At 35.8% G+C, this 24,139-nt stretch overlaps 2 protein-coding genes across 8 annotated transcripts in view; one reads left to right on the top strand and one right to left on the bottom strand.

Moving 5' to 3' along the window:
* Window positions 1-24,139, top strand: part of LOC150094432 (protein alan shepard-like) — a 725,446-nt gene that overhangs the window by 259,681 nt on the left and 441,626 nt on the right. The gene's annotated exons all lie outside the window — the stretch shown is intronic.
* The window catches only part of LOC150094433 (uncharacterized), a 35,508-nt gene continuing 21,178 nt past the window's right edge, over window positions 9,810-24,139 (bottom strand). Inside the window, exon 2 of the mRNA XM_090412404.1 lies at window positions 9,810-10,041. Coding sequence (XP_090268530.1) covers window positions 9,810-10,041 — 232 coding nt within the window. The remainder of the gene's footprint in view (window positions 10,042-24,139) is intronic.

Here is a 24,139-nt window from a genome sequence, read left to right as displayed (position 1 = left end):
TTAAACAAACTCAGTTTTTCTGGACATAAAATCTGGACGCAGTAAGGATGCAATCTTTCACAAACTCACCTTCATTATGGGTTTTAAGTTTTTTAGCAGTTTATTCACACAATGCATAACTAGCTTGAGTTACAGATGGTCTTTCATGAATAAGCTGTTTAAAATGAGATTGGCTTTTGATTATATTTTCTTTCAAAGTCGCTATCTTGTCTAAGCGTTCTGATCCTTTTAAATTTTCGTATTTTTTATGCTTACTCAAATAATGTTGTTCAAGATTATATTTTTTGTAAACTGCAACATGTTCGTTACAAATAAGACAAATGCACTTGTCATTAATTTCAATAAAGAAGTATAGTTCTGTCCATTTTTCACAAAACAGAGCACATTCACCACTTCTTTTATGCTTTTCACTACAACTTGTCATTTAAAAAAAAATTTAATACAGTTGTCAACTGGTTAATTATAAGGCACTCGCAGTACTGCATGAGAAAAACAAAGTCGATATGTTTTGACACTTGGGAAAATCTCATGGCAGTAATTGGGAAGCAACCAATCAGAGAAAGTCTGAACTTTGCCTGCAAGAAATACTCCTGATTTCTTTTTATTTTAATGGCTGGTCTCGATTTGATGGTTGCCAGATGTATGATGATCATATTTTATGAAATATAGTTATTTTTGATTTTGTATATTTAATTATTTAAATTTAAATACATTTAATTATAATACTTCTCTTCTTCTTCTTCTTCCTTTCAAGGCTTATAGGCCAAGTGGCCTGTTCCGGACTCAATTCCATCTTTTTAAGGGTCTTCCTCTGCATCGAGTACCTTTTGGGTGGTAATTTATAATTTGTTTAGGCATTCTGCTTCTATTCATTCTTAGTATGTGTTCTTTCCATTTTTCTCTATAGCAAATCACTGTTTCATTTAGGGAGGTTGTAATTCCAAGTTTTTTTCTGATTTCTCTGCTTTTCATTTTGTCCATTATTGTGACTCCTTCAGTTCTGTGCAGAAATTTCATTTCAGATGATTCAATTCTTCTTTCTTCTGCTTTTTTTTATTGTCCATATCTCACTGCCATAAAGTAAGGTTGGTTTAGCTACTGTATTATAGATTCTTACTTGTGTGTGTTTTTGTACATAATTTTATTTACATGTACATACGAGTACATCAGCAAAGGGGCGAATTGAAATAGACTCGACCCCTGCTGTAGAGTAAAAGAGAGCACTCAGAATGAAATTATGAATTTATTTCTTACTTTTCCCTTATTTCATCATCAGTTTTCTTTTGGTCCTCAAGGGATAATACAGAATACTGTGATAGTACTATATGATTAAATGTACATGATCATCAATTTCCTCTCAACAATATTCTTCCTAATTTGTCCAACACTACTTGCCACTAGGTGTAGGCCAAAGTTCTGGCATGCTATCAAGGCACTTCTGACAGCATAAATCCACTTGGTCTCTTTTCTGCCATCATAGCATCACACACCTATTTTCCTACCCTTTCCTCTCATTTATTCTATTGAAGTGACCATACCAGCTTAAATTAGCTCTGCCTACATGTTCCTGAATGCTGTCCATTTCAAGTTACTTTCTAATATCTTAATTTTTATTGATTCTGCCATCAGTGCCTCATGTTTGCTCCCTTGATCTTTCTCAGAACTTATTCTGTAGTTTATCATCTTAATCAACTATTATTTCTAATTCAACTGTAGGATCCCATAAGCTAACATTCTGCAACTATTATTCAGTTTAGTTAAATTCTTAAATTCTTGAAGCTTGCTCTGGATTTGCTTAGGAGCATGTCATTCTGCATAAAGCAAAGAACTAAATTTGATTTATCTCCAATTCTAATATCAAGTTCTTACATAGTATGATCCTTACAGATGATAAATAGGAATATAACAAGGATCTGTATTTAAATTTTGTAGAACTCCCCAAATTTCTTAACTATTTTTTGTGAAGTGAAGATCTGATTCTGACAATTTCTTCCCTTACACAATCTTACTTAGCTTCTTGTTAAGTATGCTTGCATAAATTTTATCTGCAAGACTTATTAGAGATTTCATCTGTCTCACATTGTTATGTTTCACTTTTTATAGATGGGAACTATGAGAGCTCTGGTCCAATCAACCAGAATTTGATCTTCTGAGCAGGCCTTCTGGATTATTGTAGTTCAGTCATTGTAAAACTGCAACTCCACATTTCAACATTTCTTTGTCAAATGTTTGAGAACTTCTGACTTTGAGAGTCTGAGAAACTAGATCATTATAAAAGGAATGACGACAATCTATGTGTAAGAGAGCAACTAAGATACGCAACTGTGTTAATGATGTGAATGTGTATAATAGAGCTTATGATGATGATATAGTAATTGTATGCATTTGTGCTTTTGCAGACATTCTTACACGTACTAAATAAATGTAGCCTTACTTACACAGAATACAGATCTGCAAGTTGCCCATCTGGGTGTTGCAGATTTCAGACATAGTATAGAAAAAAGCATGTAACTTGTCTGTACACATATTTTAAGAGTATCAGGAACACAGAGGTAGTTGTCTTTGTGAATGCATTGTAGCCTCAGATTATTGTCATTAGTGGCTCTCAGATGCAGATATACTTACTGTAATTGGGTGTAAATGGTATAGTATTTTTAGGAAGGATAAAGTAAGATAGGAGATGCACTGCTAATTGTGGATCTTAGTCCAGGTAGGGGGCTATGACCAGAATCATTAGCATCATGCCCCCAACTCTGCTATCTTGAATACTCCACACCAGACAGTTTGAAGCTGTCTGGTGTGGAGTGAGGAAGTATGTGGCTATTCCATTTAGAAACAGTTTAATGTAGAATTACAGAGCAGGGAATTATGAACAACATAGAAGACTGCTAGGTTTGGTCCCATAGTATTGGTTGCTAGATGGGAATGATATTGGCAATGCATGGGAAGCATTAAAAATACTTAAATGATGCATGCAATTTTATTAAGCAAGTGACTTATGAAAAAAGGCAATACCATGTGCATAAGGATTGTTCCAAAGGACAGAAGATGGAATGAAAGAGGAGGCAGTGAAGTTGGTTTGGTGAGTTTCAAGATGGATATAAAAGATGTTGGTTAGCAGTGGCTCTTATTTTAATGATATTAGAGTGGGAGAATAATAGTGGCCACTTCAGCAGTGCACCATCCATGAAAGTGTCTGAAGAAGAGACACAAGGCAGAAACTGAACATCTGTGAGAGAGGGGTCATTAATTAGCCAGATTGCCCTCTTCTGGACAGAATCAAGCAATCTTAGAGAGGATTTTGATCCATCTTCCCATATACGGGAGCAATATTCCATGGTTGGGTGGATTTGGGCTTTGTATAGAGTTGGCATGTGTGAAGTAGTGTCTTATGCGACAAAGTACACCAAGTTATTTGTGGGCTGCAGAAGCTATGGTAGGATATCATTGTGCCAGGAAAGATCTGAGGTGCAGGTCAGTCCAAGAAGAGAAATCTGATCATGTTTGGATATTTCAGTATTACTGAAGGTAAGGGGGAGGGATGTGAGCTCCTTATGAGAGATCAGTGGAGAACTGAGTTTTGATGGCATTGAAGTTTACAAGGTTGTCCTTGCTGGACTGGGATATTGCTAGGAGATATGAGTTCAGGTCCCTGGTCACAGTAGATCTTGAGGATTCTAATATTTGAGCACTAACAACTTTATCAAATGAAAAGGAGGAATGGAGTGTACTGTCATCAGCAAAGCTATGGATAAGATTGGAAGTCTGAGAGAGCAGGTCATTTATATACAAGAGGAAGAGAGTGGGTGAAAGAACAGAACCCTGGAGTACTCCTGCATTGGTGGGGAAATCTGAGGAGAGTAAACTGTCCACAATGACATGTAGTGAGCAATCAGTGAGAAAGTTGGTGATCCAGTTGCAGAGAAGGCAGCCATAGAATGGCACTTTATTAAGTAGATTCCTGTACTAAACCCAATCCAATGCCTCTGAAATGTCAAGGGCAACCACATGAGTTTCTCCATTTTTGATAGAACAGAAGTGAGATCAGTTGGACAGTAGTTTGTTGGCTGACTTTTATCGCCTTTCTTTGGAGATGGGCTGGGTGTGGACCTGTTTCCATGTTGCAGGGTAGATGCCATTTGAATAGAATAGATTGACATAGCCATACAGGATAGGTGTTAGTTCTGGGGCACAATATTTTAACACAGTAGGTGGGATACCATCAGGAGCAGATGCCTTGTTTGTGTCAAGGTTATTTAGGATTCTTCAGATTTCCTTTTGTCCGAAGACTGTGGGCAACATGAAGGGAGCCATTCTTGGTAGGGTGAAGTGAACTTTGCTATAATTTTCAATGCAGGAATTGAAAGAGAAAAGCGATGCCAGTAAGTTCGCCTTGTCTTTAGGTTAGGTAACCACAGTACCATCCGGATGTGTGAGTAATGAAAACCTGGGTGGGCAGAAGTTGTGCCTAATGGCCTTTGCAAAGGACCGGAAGGAGTGACTGCCATTTGGGCAGGAGGCAAATGCCACAATTGAGTTTGTGGCATTTGGCCCCTTCAAAGTCTGAATTAGACATGGTGATTTTTTTACAACTGTAGCGAGCTGCAGAGTGGGCAGCTGGAATTTTGGTCTTGAGCCATTCGTGGTAAGCAGAAGTTTTTTTCTTTTGCAGCATTGGCTGAGAGTTTGGAGTGGAATGTGGGATGAAAACCTTTATTCCTGTGAAATGATTTCTGTTATTCAGCCTGAGCAGGTGTTTGGATCAGAAGAGCTGAAGCATAGTCAGACCATGGAAGTCACTGAGCTCCCAGTTCGTACCCTTGTAGTGCCAAAGGACATGAGACTGTGAACTAAGAGGAGAATTGACAACCACAGTATACCTGGAAGGAAAACTTGTTAGGAAGAGGTCAGGTGTGTTGGTAATTTGAATGGGATTGTCTGTTACTCTGGTTGGAAGATTGACGATCTGAGATAGGTCACTACTGATGTCAAGCACCTCAGCATCCCTGCCTGCTTGATTGGTGAAACTGAAGAAGGGGGAGTCAATGTGAGTTGTGTACATTGAAGCCGCCAAGAAAGATGACCTCACTATTGGAGTAGTTTGAGTGCAGAAAGTTGAGCTTTAGAGAGAGATAGTTGAAGAGGTCCGAGTGGTAGAGCGATAGAGGGAGCAAATGAATAGGACAGGTTGGTTTGGTAGAGAAATTTTGAGCCAAAGCAGATCAAACAGTGATAGGATTCAAGGGTTTGTAGGGCATGGTATGTTGGTTTTGATGAATGCATAACTGCTTCTCTTGTGGCAAAAAGAGTTGTGTAATGTGCAATTTGGGCAGTCAGGTGGACAGTGACTTTGAGGTTACTATTTGGGGTTCTGATAGGAATAGTACTTCTGGTTTGGATGTCTGTAGGTCATTTATATTGCTGTTAAGGTCACGGATGTTGAAGTTAATGTGGAACTTTTTTCTTGGGGGGGTGGGGAAGAATTAATGTTGATGGTTGTTTGATTGGATTTCTGTTTTTTTTTTTTCATGATTCTTTTGGTTGTATTTTTTTATGAGTTTTTTTTTTTTAAACTATTCCTTGGTGAGAATTTTTGTAAATCGCATTCCTTTGAGTTGTGGTCCATTATATTTGATTAGGAAGAGATAAAGAGAAAGTGGTGCATGCGGTGGGAAGTGACAGACTTACAATCATACCACCCACACTGAGGGAACTTGTTCTCCTGTTCATTCGTGGCCTCAACAGTTCCCCCTGCAGCCACAGTATCTGGTCTCCCTCCACTCACGACCTGCAAAATACATGGCTGAAGGATTTGACACTGGCTGATCAGGAAGCCTCCACATTCATTACTAACTGGTTCGGTCTCATGCTCCAGTGCCTGTCTGCCAGAACTGTTTTACTGCTGTACCCTTGAATAGGTTCAAGCCCCCCCCGCCACCCATGCAGTGAGATTCGTAGTGAAAGCTGGGGGGGGGGCAGAAATCGGAATCATTTCTTTAGTGACTAAAAGTGATGAAAGACATCTATTACCTAGAGATCTAATTGACATTTCCTCCAACTAGCGAAGGTATACTTTTTCGGCAGCAGCAGCACTCACCAGGTTTGTCTGAGCCCTGTTTGTAGAAACAGGCTATACCGCTTGAAGGTAGGAATGACTTGACTGCGAGAGGCAATATATTGTGCTTCAACAGTCCTTTAGTAGCCCAACTGATGTAACCACAAGAAAGAACATATCTTAAACCCTTTAATCCTGAATTCTATGAGTTATCCCATGTTTCATGTGATGTAAGCAACTGATGGTTATATGAATTGTTTAGATATCATTTATGTTCTAGGTCAGTGGTCTCCAAACTTTTTGCTGTGAGGGCCACATCGGGTACTTCAGCACTGTTCAGTGGGCCGTAGTAATAAAAAAAACTCTAGAACTAGATATACGAGTTTTATTGAAAGCAGATAAAAACTAATTACAGAGTATGTGAGAGTAAATTATCAGCAAATCCTCATATTTTTATCACAAATTATAATAAAACCATTAATGTGAATGATGTAATTGTGTTTTTAAAATCTTATTAAACTTGGGTTCAAATTTTGAAGTGCTAATTACAAGTAGCGACTTCAAATGTTCATCAGATAAATATGCCCTGTATTTCAACTTGATATATTTCATTCGGGAAAAAGTTTGTTCGCAAAGATACGTTGTCGCAAAAATAGAGATAAATTTACAGGCAAATTTCTTCAAATTTGGCAATTGCTCAGAGTTCAAAAAATTATAAAAATCGATGAAGTTTCCTTCCTTGTATTTATCTTTAATATGTTGATTTGCCTGAAGTTCAATAATTTCCATTTGAAGTTGACTTGGGACATCAGTAACAACACATTCAATGGATTTTGAAACAATCTTATTTCCCTAGCATTGGCATCCAAATCAGCAAATCGTTTCTGAAATTGTTCTTTAAGATCTGAAATAACTAAATTTGCGAACGAGAAAGGAAATTCTGCTTTATCCTTTTTATTGAATTCTGCACAGTATGGGATATGAACAAAGTTACAATTTTTCACCTGGCCTTCCAGAAGTATCAACTTTGCTCTGAATGCCTTGTTATGAAATAATAAATCACAAACTAAGTTATTTTCACCCTGCAACTTTAAATTGAAATAGTTCATGTGGTTCACCAGATCTGCAAAAAACACCAATTTCCAAACCCACTCGGTATCTGATAAAAGTGGTTTGTAACGGTTTTTCTTGGTAAGAAATTGTTGTGTCGTATATCTCTGATATTGATATATCGAGGCAATATAATTAACTTTATCCTTTCCTACTTCAGTTGCTATACCAAATTCTATCGCATGTACCTCTTTGTTAAGTCGGTTGCGTCATTGTTATGTGATCTTCATTAATTTTAGTCTTATCATTATGTCTTGCTTCTTTTATACTTTTTCTTACGTAATTTAACCTTTTAAGGGCCACCAGAGATTACCTGTTCCCTGAATTCTATGAGTTATCCCGGTCACTCAGGCAAAATTTATTTTTTTTCTGCGCCAGCCTGGGTCTTAAAGTTAGAGATAAACTTAACCTTTAGGATAAACATAGATTATCAGGTGCCACTAATAATGTTAACTGAATTCTTACAAGTCTTGGGTTCGCTGGCTTATTTTATTTGCAGTCGTGCCCTACTACTTTCAATTGGGGTATTCCTTCACACACACACACACACACACACGATCACAGGTTCGAAGTTTTATGAAGGGTCAGTCATCACGATCAGAAACACATGTAAGGAACCAAAATATTTATTAAACTCATTATATAATGCCATACAAGTTAAAGTAGTTATCAATTCTAATTTAATCTTCTACCTTTCTCTCACCCTTAAAACAATTATGCATTGACTTCAAAATGGTAGCAAATTCAATAACTCAACATATAATACATTCTTAATTACAGCTCAATTGGACATTAAGGCATTTTAGCACATTTATAATCTCTCTCTCTCTCTCAGATTAATTACTACAGAATCTCTATCTAACTGAAAGTTCTTAAAGTTCATTTCAAAAGCATAGTCATTTACATAAATCTTAGTTCTTCACTCTTTCTTCCATTACAAATTTTAAGATGCATTCTCTTAACACTGTTAGTCAATTCTCAAAAGGGGCTAGGACAAGTGAGAGTACTTATCTGTTCTTTATTGGTTTTCTTCCATCTTTCCTTCTTTGTTTCGATTCTGGTTGTCTCGATCTTATCGCCACATGGGTTACACGTGCTCACCTGAGTTGGGCACTATCTCTCCTAAGGTTTTACGTCGATTGCCCTCTCATTGACTGCCTACGGTTGATCTTGCCGAAATCTGCTGCGGTGTCATGCGGGATCCTTTTGTGAGTCAGCCCTCAAAAATGAGAGCTGAACTGCTATGAACTCATAGAGCACACGGAGAGAAATGCAGGAACAAGAAAAAACGGGGGTGATTTACTTCCGTGTCGCGGGTTTTATACGCTCCCCTAGAGCGCCACCTTTCCGAGTTTGAATTTCTCTTATCGTCTCACCCATTGGTCTCAGTCTGGGTGACTTCACCGATCAACATACTGGACTTCTTATTTCCGGGAACGTATGCGTCATGATGTCTTCTCAGATGTGATGCCCGCAGGTGCTTATGCTGCTCTTATAGTATTAGGGCGATCTTTGCCCTAGTTGCTGAATACTACGCATTCTTTCATTTATAATATTTCACTAATGATTTCTCTCATATCTGCCCTTTTTGCTGACTTACATTCATGCTAGACATATAGATACATTAATTTAAATTCACATAATTCACAGTTTATCATACAAGATTTTGTTACAAAAAAAAAACATAGTTACACTGCGCTAAAAGATAAGTATGCATATATATTTTTTGTTAATTGTTAGATTCTGGAATGGTGATGTCATGTAAAATTTGAAGTCGCCTATTTCAGATCTAACAATATATCAATTTCATTCCTGAGATGAAAGAAGTGTGAAAGAACCTTTCCACAACTAAGCCAGTGAACTGCAGTATAATATGTCAAGTCAACATACTCAGAATCACATTCCTCGAGAAAAGACCTATACTGGCAATGATTAAGTGCATGAGAGCGAATGAAATTTACCATAGAAATAGCAGGTTTCAAGACACAGCTCATATCAATGTATTTTCCACAAAGTGATTGTTGGTGGATAACACAGTGAAGAAAGATTGGTTGGGCAAATCACAAAAGCTTGTGATTTGCCCAACCAACCCCATTTTTATACTAGACATGTTTTTTCCTCCATCAAGTGTCACACACTGTAGACAATTCCAGTCCAAATTATATTTTGTTAGTGTTTTTTGAATTTCTTTGAAGATATCTTCTCCTGTTGTAGTACCATGCATGCTGCGAAGTGATACTAATTCCTGTGTGACATTAAGTTCATTGTCAATGCCACTTAAAAATACGAGTTGCGAAGTATTACATACATCAGTTGATTCATCCAGCACAAGAGAATACCGACTAAAAATTGTGCTTTGCCTACAACTTGCTGGATAATGTTATTTCCCATATTTTCAACCCGACGAGCAATAGTATATGGCGAAATACTTATTATTTTAAGAATATCAAGTTTTTCTGGGCATAACTCTGCCACTGCTTCCATCATACATTTTTTGATGATATTGCCATCGATGAATGGTTTTCCTTTTTTAGCCAACACATAAGCAACCTTGTAGCTTACCAAGGTTAAGGCTTCATTTTCTGAGTTTTCTTTCGTAAATAAGCCTTGCTGGGAATGCAAACAACGACATAATGATTCAAATTTATTTTGAACTCTCCTTTTCTCTAAATTGCGAAAATGTTGAAGCGTGTTTTGTTTCATAGTGGCAGCGTATATTGTATTCTTTCAACACAGCAACAGTGTCTTTACAAATGAGACATATAGCTTTATCTTTTGAGTTCGATTGTATGAAAAAGTATTTTATGCCCCATTCTTCATTAAACACACAACATTCATGATCAGCTTTTCTTTTCTTTTTCCCATCCATGTTAACCCTATAAAAGAGAATAAATTTATAAATAATTAAAAAATTTTATATTTATTTCAAAAAAAATTTTGTAAAAATTACCAAAATAAATCTTATCACGACAATTTCTACATGCAAACTGACACTTTTTTTTTTTTTTTTTGAAATAGCCGAATTCATTTTTTTCCATTTGGGAAACAATTTGTTTAAAATTTTGCTAGTCATTAATTTTTCAACCGAATATACACCAACAATTTACATGTAACTTTTTTTAATTTCGTATAACTTCGAGTTTTTTGTCAATGAATACAGATTGGGAAATTTTGTTTTTATTTCGTTTTTTGCTCGTTAGTTCATTTTAATGTGTTTTTGCCAACTTTTTTAAGTGTTCTTATTTCGTGCGACATAAATTTTTTTTGTTGTTAAAAAAAAGTTTATTTGGATGTAACTTTTTTTATTTTGTTTTGAATTCTTTTAAATTTTTCTTCTTCGTTAGTGTCCATTTTAACTGACCTTTTACAGTCAGAAAGACCGTAACTTGGATTATGGTTACTTTTTGCTATTCAGGAATATATTTTGAACACAATTTTAATTAATGCATTTGAAATCTATCAACACTTTTTTTTTTTTTTGCGGATTCTTATTGAAAAAATTGGGTCCAATTGGCGTGCCGGATAAAATCATATCGTGGGCCACATCTGACCCACGGGCTGTAGTTTGGAGACCCCTGTTCTAGGTCATCGGTTCCCAACCGGTGGTACGCATATCGCTGGGGTACGTGCTGGGCCATTCATGGGTACATGAAAAACAATCAATGGCAGAAGAACAATTAAAGTAAACAAAATGCAAAACATTAGTTATAGAACAATAAATGTTAAGTTTGAATCACTGCTAATGGAGACACTTCAAAACTAGCTCACATTAGCAAATGATGATTAGTGAGGACATGGCTATGAACCCCTCCCCCAAACCACACTTCTACCAATCATTATGCACAATTCATGTGTCACTTTTTTCCCCCATCCTAGTAAATACTTGATCATCATTATCAATATTTAACATGAAGCTGTACTTATTTCTATGTTACGAATATTGTAAAATTAAATCTCTGGTTTGTACTTTTAGTGTAGCAATTTTCCTTTACCAACTCATTACCTCATTTCCACTATTTTACATTAAAATAGGCACTGAACAAAAGTGTCAGTATTTAAAAACAGCTATTTTAAAAACAAGAGGTACAATTTATAGAAATGGGTTTAAAAGTGATACACGAGTGGAAAAAGGTTGGGAACCAATGTTCTAGGGGTTTGTCAGAACTCTCCCCCCCCACCCCTTGTGTGTGTGTTTAAGTATATCAATGTTTATTTAAATCCCCCCCCCTTTTTTTTTTAAGGCTTATAAAATAGTTAATGTCAAGATTTGAATAAAAACCCATTTCAAAATTGATAAATGCTAGACTTAAGGATATTTGACATTCATTTATTTTTTCAATAAGTTGTCTTAATATATGGATATGCAGTATATATATAAATCCCCTTTCTAAATTCAGTAATAAATTATCATGTTATCAAGATTAATCTCACTAAGATAAAAAATGAAAAGTTGGGAGGTGGTTTAAAGCATAATCCATCTCCATGAGCCTGTATTAATATGATACATATTATGTTTATGCCTATGGAGATAGATTACATTGAATTTCAAATCTACAAATAAAAATTAATAAAGCTAATAGAAAAGACACAATAAAATGGGAGAATAATGAAAAAAATGGACAAATATTCTGAAGATATGAAATAAAGTGGAAATCTAGGATTAATGAAATGAAAGCAGTAATCCACGAATTGTCTAAAATATCAGAAGTGATAATTAGTAAAACTGTTTTTTCATTCATGCATATTCAAATATTCCTGGACTCACCTGACGATAAAAGTAAAAACTGAGTTGGTCCTGGTTAACAAAGAATTTCCATTTCAAATGTAAGAATTTCACAAAGAATTCCATTATCAGAATGCATCTATCCACAAATTAAAACCACTACCAATGAGAAAAGACCTCTAAAACTTGAATTGTCAGAATTAATCGACTAATACACAAGATATTTTTAATGTGGCAGTAAGTTTGAAGCCATCTGGTGTGAGGCAGAATCTAACAAGATCAAATATATAGTGGGATGTTGTTACAGACCTGGTGGATCAGTTGCTAGCGCAGAAGAAATGCATCACCAAATAAAGATGAAGGATGTCAAAAGAGTAATCATAATGAGGGACTTTAATTATCCGAAACATTGATTGAGTAGCAGTAAAATCTCGCGAGAAGAATGAAACTGAATTTATTGAGCTGTTGCCAGACAACAACTTCAAGCAGAATGTGACAGAAGGAATGCGAGAGCAAAGAATATTAGATCCGATTATAATGTCAGAGGGTGTTTTAGTTAAAGATGTAACTAATATGCCTCCAATTGATGACAGTGATCATGTGGTACTCACTGGGGAAGTGGCTAAGTTTATAAATGTTCCACTTAGAAAAGATTATGTGCTGAACTATAAAGCAGGAAATTACTGAGTTCAGTTCAAAGGTATCAGTTGCTGGATGGGAAGAATATCAACAGTGCATGAGAAGCATTTAAAAAATACTTTAAACGATGCAATATCAGAATGTGTCCTGAAAGTTTGAAGAATAAATAGGATAAGGAATCACATGGATGTGTAATCTTATCAAGCAAGAGATTCATAAAGAATGGATTATGTGGAATATTGTGTTAATAACGATAATGTCTATTATGGAAATTATAAAGCAGCATGGTATAAGCAGAAGAGTTTTAACTGTTGTACAGAAGTTAAGTCTGAGTATGAAAAGAAAGAAAACCTCAATGAATTCTATTGTTATGCTGGAAGTAAAGGAAAGAATGAATATGAAAGAATAACTACTGAATGCAGATGGTGTGAGAGTGACAGATGCATAAGAGGTGGTTCAACTGAGTTCCCATTTTGCTAAAAGCTATCAATCTGGTGTATGCAACATTGAGTTCACTGCTACTTCTTTACTGGATGAAGAAACTCCAGTGTATAGGGTCGTGGTATTAGATCTGTTGCACAAATTGAATAAGAATTCAGCACTAGGGACTGATGGGATATCATCACCAATGCTAAAAGAGTGCTCAGCTGAACTGGCTATTTCTTTTTCCAGACTATATAATTTGAGTCTCAGAACAGGGAATAATCCACAGGATTGGAAAGAATGTGTGATAATCCCATTGCATGAGGATGGTGCAAAGCTGATGTATTCAACTATTGACCAATCAGTATCTCAGGAGTGGTGATGAAGAATTTGGTAATGTTGGTCAGTGCTCTCATTCAGAAATTGGTTGACAGATAATCTCTACTTTGTAATGAACAGCATAGGTTTACTAAAGGAAGGCCATGTTTTAGCAACTTGCTCACATTCTATAATAATGTTACCATCAAGCCAGACAAGGGTAATGGATACACTATGATACTTTTGGATTTTGCTAAGGCTTTTGACAGTATACACCATGAAAAACTGTTGCATAAATTGGAAAAGATGGAATGGAATTATAAAATATTAGTATGTCAAAGAGGATGGCTGACTGACAGATATAAAAAAGTGATATTGGGGGAATGTGTGTGTCTGCAAGATTTAAGGTAACTGGTTTTCCACAAGGATCAGTCCTTGGTCCACTGTTATTCAGTCTGTACATGAATGACATTGGGAAGGATTTGACAGGTGACAACAGCTATTTGCTGATGATGAAAAGATAGGTAGGGTAATCAGGTGAATGTGACTAATATGCAGTACGGGAAAACCTCGCTTAACGCAATTAATTAATCCATCAATTAATGTGGTAAGTGAAATTGCGTTAAGTGAATACAATAAACAATAGAAATTATTATAATTCATCCATCAGTTAGCATAAATTTGAAAAAAAAAAAATCTATATGAGAGGATAAAATCATCAAAGTTAATAAAAAGATCAATTGCTTGAATTTTTATTTAATGTCTAAACATTTGATTGAGCTACTTTTTTTTTTTAGAAAAAAAAATAAGTAACGATGTTTTAATAGTGCTCGACTTTTTCATCTTGTCATTCAATTTGCAATAGTTGGCGATCGCTTTATCAAGATTTCGGCGAAATTGGAAGCTTCGTTCCATATCAGGATCAGCATCAAACAAAATTTCCTTAGCATGCTCAATGTGATTGAAAACTAGCTCAAGTTCTTTTGCAGTTACTTTCTGAATAGTAACATTCTCTTCTTGTTCGCACTCCTTATTTCCAAATGTGCTAATTTCTTCAATGATGTTAGATCTTGGATTTTAATTTAAAGTGTGAGATGATTTTTAGATACTTTGCATCCTGGTGATGCTTCCGTTTTAGTTAAGAAAGTTTTTGTTGACATACACTTCAAAAAGAGACTAGTTTCGTTGAAGTTGAATATTTGGCAATTGTCTTAACCACCCTCCTGAATTATCCATAGCAATTCTTCAGGCAATTTGGCCTCAGAATCTTATCAGCACTAGCAGTCATCATCATCAAATTCCTGCCATGTACTCTTGGGTGTACAGGATATGATAGTACTACAGGAAAAATTTACATCATTACTAACTTCCTATCTACAATTTTCCTCCAAATCAATCTGTTACTTGTCAAGACTCCAACATTATCAGATCTTATATTTCTATCGTCTAAGACACTTTGTACCGTATCACTCCACCTATATCTTGGTCTTCCTCTGGGTCATTTTTTCTGCCAACCTGGCAGAGAACACTTGTTTTGCTGATCTTTCCTCGCCCATTCTATTTAAGTGAGATTAGCTATCCTAATGAATTCCTGGATGCTGACAATGTCGAGTTCTTTCCTAATATCCTCGTTTTTAATATGATATTGCCTTTGATGCCATTTGTTCATGCCTATAATCTTTCTCAGGACTCTCATATCTGCAGTCTCTAGTCTTTGGTCAAGTGTTTTACTTCTGACCCAGCTCTCAGATCCATAAGCTAAAACTGGTTTGAACACTGTCTTGAATACAGCTAATTTAGTGTTCTAATTTCTCTCTTATTCCATATGAATTTATTCAATGGACTTCCCACCATACCAGCTTTCCTGATTCTGTTGTCTATTTCTATATTTAATTTACCATCTTCAGTAAAATTGTGCCTAAGTAGCTGAAATGTTTTACTTGTTCCACAGGTTCTCCATTCCTATTATATCCTACACAGTTGACATTTTCAATGATTCTGCCTATTTTCATTGTCTTTGTCTTTTTATTGCTGACCTTCATACCATATCTATTAGAACAGCTATTCAATTTAGTCAGGGAATCTTGCAGACTTGTAGCAGATTTATTTACAAGTATAACATTGTCTGCATAAAGCAAAGAGCTGACATTAACATTTCCAATTTTGATATCATGTTTAATATCACTTTCCTTCATAATGTGATCCATACAGATAATGAATAACAGAGGGGATAATGTACATCCTTGTCTCACACCAGATTTAACATTAAACCATCTTCCTGTACTTCAATTCTAACTGCTGACTTATAACTAAAATAAACTCTAAGTATTGCTTGATATAATGCTCCATTGACACCATATGACTGTATCGTATTGAATAGCTTCTCTCTTGGCACATTGTCATATGCATTTTTCAGATCGACAAAACTTAAATATAGATCTTTGTTATATTCCCATGCTTTCTCAACTATTTCTCGTAATGTGAAGATCTGATCCTGACAACCTCTAATTGACCTGAATCCAGCTTGTTCTTCACCAAGCTTTTCTTCCACAATTCGTCTCAACCGTTTCTCAAGTATACTTGCATAAATCTTGCCAGGAACACTCAGTAGGAAAATACCTCTGTAATTTTTACATTCAGTTTTATTTCCCTTTTTTTTATACAGGTACTATGAGAACTCTTCTCCAATCATCTGGAATTCGTCCCTCTGTCCAGGCTTTCTGAGGTGCAGCCACTGTAAGACTTTTATACCACCATACTTCAGCATTTCTGGTCGAATATCATCTACTTATGCCGCCTTTCCACATTTCAAGCCTTTGATAACTTTTTTCTACTTCTAGTATAGATATGTATTCCTGACTGTATGCCTGTTGAGTGTTTTTTACTACTGTGCTATCGCTGTTTATTTCATTTAGCAATTTTTCAAAGTAATTACACCATACTTCAAGGACATCTTTTTCTCCCATTTTCATGTCACCTTTATCATCTCTAACTCCTTTTTCAGCACTCTTTCCTCCATTTCTAAGCTTCCAAAACATCCAGAATATCTTACCACCTTCTTGATATTTATTTTCTATATTCTTGCCAAAGTCCTCCCATTACTTTTGTTTAGCTAGTTTTACACATTGTTTAGCTTTCTTACATTTGTCTCTGTATTCTCTAAGAACGCAAGCTGATTTATTTGCCAGGAACTTTTGATATGCTTTCTTGTTTTTATTCACTGCATTTTTAACTGTGTTCACCATGGAGTTCTGATTTTTCTATCCTTGCAGACAACCCCACCACATGTCTCTCTGGCTGAATCAATCGGTGTTTTCTTCAAGGCTTGCCACTGAATCTCCAAGGTTCGGTTGCTGTTCTCGAACTCTTTCATTTTTTTCTTCAAATAATCTTTGTGAATTTTAGTCTACAGTTCACATCTGAGAGCTGCTCCACTTTTATTCGCTTTAAAACTTTCTTACGTGTTATTCTTTTCAATACGAAATTTAATTTTATCCTGCTCAAGACTAAATAGTGATCACTTCCAATTTCGAATCCTCTGTACACTTTGGTGTCCTGCACCAGAGAGAAAACATCACTATCAACAATAACATAGTCATTGAGACTTTTCTTATTCCTTGCCTCTTCTCTCCATGTGAATTTGTGTACATTTTTATGTTGGAACATGGTGTTAGTAATAACCAGTCCATGTCCTGAGCTGAAATCCGACAGGTATTTGCCTTTATTATTAGGTTTGCTCTTTTCTCCAAATTTTCCCAAAATATTTTTGTATATCCGACAATTATTTACTACTCTGCTATTTAGATCCCCAACAAGAACCAACTTTTCCTTTTTCATTGTGTCAGGTGCTTTCTCTCAAGTCTCAAAAAATTCCTCCACTTCTACCTTAGTACTTTCTGCGGGACCATAGGCACATATAAGTCTCATTGTCCAGTTCCCCATTCTGATATTTGCCCACATTACTTTACTCGAGACTGACTGCCATTCAAGAAGATTAGCCTCGTATTTAGTGTTGAATACTATGGCTACTCCTTCTTTTCCTTGATTGTTATTGCCTGAATATAACATTTTGTATTTATTGCTCAGAAAGATCTCAACAGTTTTTGTCTTTTTTGTTTCATTCACCCCTATTATGTCGATCTGGTACTTATCTAATTCCTCAGCCAGCTCAATTTCTTTGCCATTCAGGCTTCTTATGTTGATAGTACCTATCTTTAACTCTGGTGATGTTGAGTTGGGTTGTATTTTCAGATTTGTTCCAGTAGCTGACTTTTCGCTGTTTGCCCTGGTTCCCTGGCAAAAACAACGGGGGCCTTGTTTAACCGGGCAACGCCCCAGCCAGCATGAAATTTTGTCATGTTGTACCATCATTTTGTATTTTGGTTTAAGCCAGTAAGAATACAATTTGTTTGGCTAAATCCCAAATTGCCAGTGCATTCTCTTTCGTTCATTATTCCAACAGGTTGCACCATGAGAAGGTGAGGATTGGACATTAGGTCAGAAGCCCTGGGGGTTCTCCGCATTCCTTTAAATGCTATGTGGAGGTGTCTCAGTTATATAGCATTGATCTTTAAGCACCCCAGCACTAGAAGTTTCTGCAGTTATTCTTACATTATGCAGCCCAGTTCGATTTTTAAAATGGTCAAACCATCCTATACTCACAGTAAATCTTTCACATTCCTCATGAAATTTGGTGTCTTTCAATGAGATAAAAATATTGAGAGCTTTTGCTTTACTTTTACTTAGAGGTATTCTTTTTTGGTTACAATCCTCAATCTAGAGTGATAGAAGATGTTCCATCTCGATCATTAATTGGTTTCTATTTCAGATGATCTGCATGCTTAAAGAAGCAGTAGCAACTTTTCCATGTTCTTTGTATTCTCTACTCGTATTTAATATAGTCCGAACTGTAGACTAGCCGTATCCCAGGTCTCGCCTAATCATTGTATTACTAGTGTCACTTTAATGTCTCTTAATGACTTCCAGCTGTTCCTCTAACGTAATTATTTTTCTTCTCTTTTAATTACTATCAATTTCTTCATCAGCCTTTCTGTTTTCCATATCATTTTTATATACGATAAACCCTTATAGATATCTGAATGAAAGCAAAATGAAGTAAAAGTGATTGAGCAAGAGAACAGAGTTTGCACGTGTGCTTGGGATGATAGCTTTGAGTTAACAGCCGAGTGTTGCTGCCTGCTACATTAACAAGCGCTGCCGCTCGCTGCATATTGGCGACAAATATTTTCGTGTAATGTAAAATTTCGTATAACTTAAAAAAAAAATCACGTTAACTGATTATTCACTCACTTAAAGATGTGTCCTTTCATGCTTTGCACATGGTACCAAACTGCCTCCCATGCTCATTTTTAAGAGGAAAATATCCTAAAGAGAGCATACCACCTGGCGTTCTTCTCCAAATTCATGAGAACGGCTGGATGAATGAAGAGATCATGGCTATTTGGTTTGCAAAGATTTGGTCCAGAAGACCTGGAGGGCTCTCGTAGAAGCCAGCTCTGCTCGTGTTCGATCCGTTCCGAGCACGTTTAACAGAAAAGAAAAAAGATTGCAGCGGATTTGCGAACACAGCTAGCAGTTATTCCTGGTGGACTTATAGGTCAGCTACACCAACTAGATATTTCTATCAACAAGCCCTTCAAAGCTCCGATGAAAGAAGAATGGAATAAATGGATGCAAAAAGCAGGTAATAACTTGACAACGACAGGAAGAGGGAAAAACTAACCATTACAAGTATGCAAATTGTCCTGAACTCATGGAATGGAGTCAAGCAAGAGATGGTTGTGAAGTCCTTCAAGTAGAGGTCGAAGAAAGTGATATGTCTGGAACTAATAGTAATGAAGACAATGATATGCCTGGAACTGAGAGTGACGCATAATTTCCAAGTATGCATCTTAAAAATATTACCTAATTACGCAGACACGCTAACCACTTGGCCAGCCAGGCTGGCCTAGTGGTTAGCGTGTCTGCGTAATTAGGTAATATTTAAATAAAATATTTTATTTAAAAAAAATCAAATGTGTTCTGTTTTAGGTTTAAAATATTGATTTCTTAATTTTGGTTCGAAAAAGTGGGGTTCGTCTTATACACGGAAAAATATGTATTTTTATTTTTCAACATAATCTCCCTTAAGACTAATACATTTATTCCTGCGCCATTATTCCGTCCCTGTAATTGTTCTCAGTAAGATCTGCAAAATGCCCCTCTACAGTTGCAATCACCTCTTGATTCGAAGAAAAACACTGGCCAGCGAGGAAGAGTTTTAGTTTTGGGAAGAGATACAAGTCAGAGTGAGCCAAATGTGGGGAATAGGGTGGATGTTCCAGTAATTCATAGAGCAGATCCCTTAATTTTCCCATTGCCAAATCACCTTTGTGGGCAGGTGCATTGTCCTGATGAAAGATGATTTTTTTCCCTTCTGCAAACCGGGTCTTTTCTCACGAATTTTTTCGTCTAGTCTGGTCAAAAGATCTGAATAATTGTTTTACCCTTTTCAAGATAATTAATAAACAAAGTGTTTATTAATTAAAAAACAATATTTTTTTAAAATTAAGAAATATTTTAAAAAATTTAATATTTTATATATTATTTAATGTTTCAATCATTCCAGGAATTTAGCTTTCCGAAAATTTTTATTCCATATGAAGTTATTATATTCTTTGTTACTACTGGCTCTGTAGATGGAATATTAATTGTTACAGAACCGGGATTGAATAGTTAGGGAGAAAGAACACCATATTTAAGAATATTTAGGAATAATACTTATATCCAACTAATATTTATAGTTATCTTTCGACTAAAGGTGAGGTAGGCTGTTTTTTTTTTACCCGTAAACTTGGGTTTTTCGTCCCTCAGAACAGGTAAGTCATGAATACTTAAAAAAAATATGTGGAAGAGATAGGCTCCTCACCACATGTCGTTATGTCCGTAGATGTGACTACCATTAGTCACATCATGGTAGTCAACCTCCTAGATAGGAGACGGCACATGAATTGATGGGATTTATAGTTAACTATTTACATATTCCTAATAACTATTCTAACTATTAATAGTTAGAATAGTCATTAGGAAGAATAAAATATTTAAGAATAGTTAAGGAGAAAGGGCACAATATTTAAGAATATGTAGTCTTCTAATCGCCCACTATTTTTCTATTCTGCGCATTAGACATCCATCCAAGTGTGATATATTTTTTATCGGAACTAATTCAGAAGGTGACGTTTTCAGTTATTGAATACACGTGTATTTTGAAAATGACTCCACTTTTCCTGCATATAAAAGACGTACGCTGCTATCGTTTACAGAACTAATTTAAATCGTAGGTTCGCTTTTGAGTAATTAAAGAAAATGATAATAAAATTATGTAAATCCTATCATGATTATGTAAATCAGCATAAGCTAAATTGCCATCTGCGGGTGCAATACTTGTCTTTACCTTTTCCTCCAATACTAGTACAGTATTTTATAACACTAAGAAATTTTATATTTAGTCTTCTTTACTGAAGAAAAAAAATATATATGTGTGTGTGTGTACTCCCAAAGCGAAATAAGTAATTAATTACGTCTCTTGTGAAAAGTTCAAAAATAAACTGTAATCAAAAATATCATGTCGTTAACAACGGATTAGATGTCGTACCCTCTCCAACCAATCAGCTATGAAGTCGAAACTGGCAATGGGCAATGATGTTTGTAATTGTTTTTAGGTAAGAGATGGATTTCGTCGTCTGATGTGAGACCACAGCACTGCTTATTGGAAGCGTGAATATGGTTAATGGAATTTGAGTATAATTTCCAAATCAGGTTAAAATGAATATAAATTACAACGAAACTGAAATTAGGAAACTCACCGATCATAGAAACATGAAAATGTAACAAATAATACATAAAAAACTATATTTTGTGAAATTTATCTTGCACTTACTTATATGTTGATAAGTAAGCATTTAAAAGTAAATGCTTATAAAAGCAATTATATTGATATCAATGGAATATAATTTCAATTTTCTAGCGAATAACGTTTTCAGCAATTTTTTCCATGATGAATACTTCCCGCGATGAACTGTCCGTGAACCTTGAAATGATAGTACCAGTTAGGGAAATAACTCTTATGATGGTTGGGATCAACTGGTATTCTCTTGAATAGGTGGACAATGTGTCAGATCTTTGTTAACAGCCATTTTTCTTCCATCTTGATCAGTATAATTGTAGAATGGAAGCTATTTTGAGTTGTACGGATTCCCTTCTTCCAAGACAGATGACCTCAATATTTCCGTATTTGAACTGCAGGAAAATGAAGCTTTGGAGATCATAAAAAGGTAAGAATGGTTATTGGAATTTAGAGAGTGATAAAGACAACAAATGCAACAATCTAGTAAGGAAATGTTTGAACCAGTGCACATCAAAAGACAGGAGATTTGGCATTCTCTGACACGGAATGGGGGAGCTGACGCTCAAGTACTGTCCTTGTGTTGAAAAAGAATTATGCAACATGAAAATAACGATTTTAATAATAATCATAAGAAATGTCTCCACCATGTAGAAATACATTGGTCTACTTGATTTTTCGGCATTCTTTACGTTCGTTACTGTACCTGCTGTGACTGAATAACGCTAATTATTCTTGCTGGAATGAAATCCTTAATTCGTGATTTTGCCGCCTGCAGTGCGGGTACAGGTACTTGCGCTCTTTTCGGAAAATACTGGCGAACCTTACAAGATATTGCTTTTTTTTTTTTTTTTAAATGGATTTCGCGATATTACTGGGTTTATTCCCCCCCCCCCTCACCCACACAAATAGAGTAGTGTCATAATCTTTTGTTGCTTCGGCCTAATTCTAAATACAGGCAGCCCTCGGTTTACAAATCACTTCCGTTTCTGAAAATGCGGTCGTAAAACGAACCCAATTTTAATGGGGGGTACAAAGCTATGTTCCGTGCAGCCAAAAAATATGCACACGAAGTATGTGTAACATTATTATATTTAAAGCTTTGATAATACATACATATATATTTGTTAAAATAAAATTATTAATAACGAAATCAAAACAAAATTATATACAAAAAATATGAAACTTTGAAAAGATATTACATATTTCTATGTTGGGTTCTGGTTTCGGATCACCTACATTTTTTTTTGAAAAAAGTATCCAGTGTTAACTATCTAAATTTTATTTTTCTTTAAGGAGTTCAGTGTAAGGTCGAATAGATGCGATTACCCTCCTTTTTACATTCGCACTCCGTTCCCAATCGTGGTCCATTTCGCAGAGTGCATCAGTCAATGTCTCTATGCTTGCAAGGATACGCTGTAAATCGGCCGTTTTTATATCTCTCAGAGGACCTTCTTCGTTTTCTTTCTCCTCCTTTAGATGTTGACTTAATTGTTCAGCTAATTCTTTTAAGTCTTCATTGGAAAGCGTTTATCATGGCTCTCTAAGACTTTTCTCACATCTTCAGCTGTAATATCGTCCAATCCCACCTCTCGTGCAAACTTGGTAACGTCTTCAATAACATTCTCCTCTTGCTCTAATTCTTCGAAGTCGTGCATAAATGCTGGAAGAAGTTTTCGCCATGCTCCTTTTAAAAACTTTGCTGACACTTCGTCCCAAGCTGCCTTGATGTTGTTAATGCCCTTCAAAATATCGAATGACCGCCAATAGTCTTTAATAATTTTTCCTGAAGTGTCCAAGACTCTCTTGCCATTTCCATAAATGTTATACGGAAGTAATAGGCTTTGAAGATTGATATAATCCCCTGATCCATCGGATGCAAAAGCGATGTGTTTGGGGGCATGCAAACAACCTTGACATCCAATGGTGTTCTTACTTCAGCAAGGTTTTGAGGATGTCCACGGGCATTATCCAAGAGAAGCAATGCCTTAGTTGGCAAATCATTTTCTTTACAGAAGCGAAGCACGGTAGGACAAAAAAATAATTTGTATACCAATTTATAAAAACGTCTTGTGTAACTCAAGCGTTCTTATTCCATTTCCAATAGACTGGCAGCATGGTTTTTAGATCCTTGGAGGCGCGCGGTGTCTGTGAATGGTACACCAACATTGGTTTAAGCTTCAAATTTCCGGAGACATTTGCACCCAACAAAAGCGTAAGTCTATCTTTTGCACCTTTAAAACCTGGAGCGGAACGTTCTTCACAGGAAATGAAGGTGCGTGGTGGCAATTTTTTCGAGTAGAGCCCAGTCTCATCAACATTAAAAATGAGATCAGGAGGATAACTTCCTTGTTCTACATTGAAATAATTCAGGAAAAGCAGCCGCTGCCGCCTCAACACATAATTTGACACTATGGCACTTACTTCGAGACTTAAATCTCGTGAACCAAGGTAAAAATGTTTCTTCGCCTCTGTCTTTTTAAGATCCTCAAAAATTGTTTTTGCTTTCTCAGTTATAACAGCCTGCATCAGAGGAATGTTTTTCTGATTCAAGTCATCCACCCATAATGATAATAATTTTTCCATTTTTTTCGTGAAGTTTACCCCTGCTATAACTTACATGTTCTGCATTTAGTACTACCGTAGATTGTTGCGCAGACTGTTTTATTCTATCTGCATTTTTCGTAATTGTAGTAACAGTCGATGGAGGTCAAGTTCATACTTCTACAGAAATTAGCACGTGTCTGCCCATCTTCCATTCTTCGAATCACCTCCATCTTCTTTTCAAGTGTGATTGATATCCACGCCTTCTTAACAGCAAGTTCCGCTAACTTTTCTGCACCTCTTTTATCAGACATAGTATGTAATTACGTACTTTATCAATTTAAATACGTATCTATGTAAAAAAAAAAAAAAAGAAAAAAAAAGAACAATTAGGTAGATTCAACAGTAAAACTAGGTTTGATAC

Source organism: Typopeltis vanoorti, chromosome 22, assembly GCF_054136105.1.
Source record: "Typopeltis vanoorti isolate ZY-2024b chromosome 22, IOZ_Tvanoo_1.0, whole genome shotgun sequence".
Classification (NCBI taxonomy): Eukaryota; Metazoa; Arthropoda; class Arachnida; order Uropygi; family Thelyphonidae; genus Typopeltis; species Typopeltis vanoorti.
The sequence above is the reverse complement of the archived record's forward strand: the minus strand, read 5'-3'. Positions and strand labels throughout refer to the sequence as shown.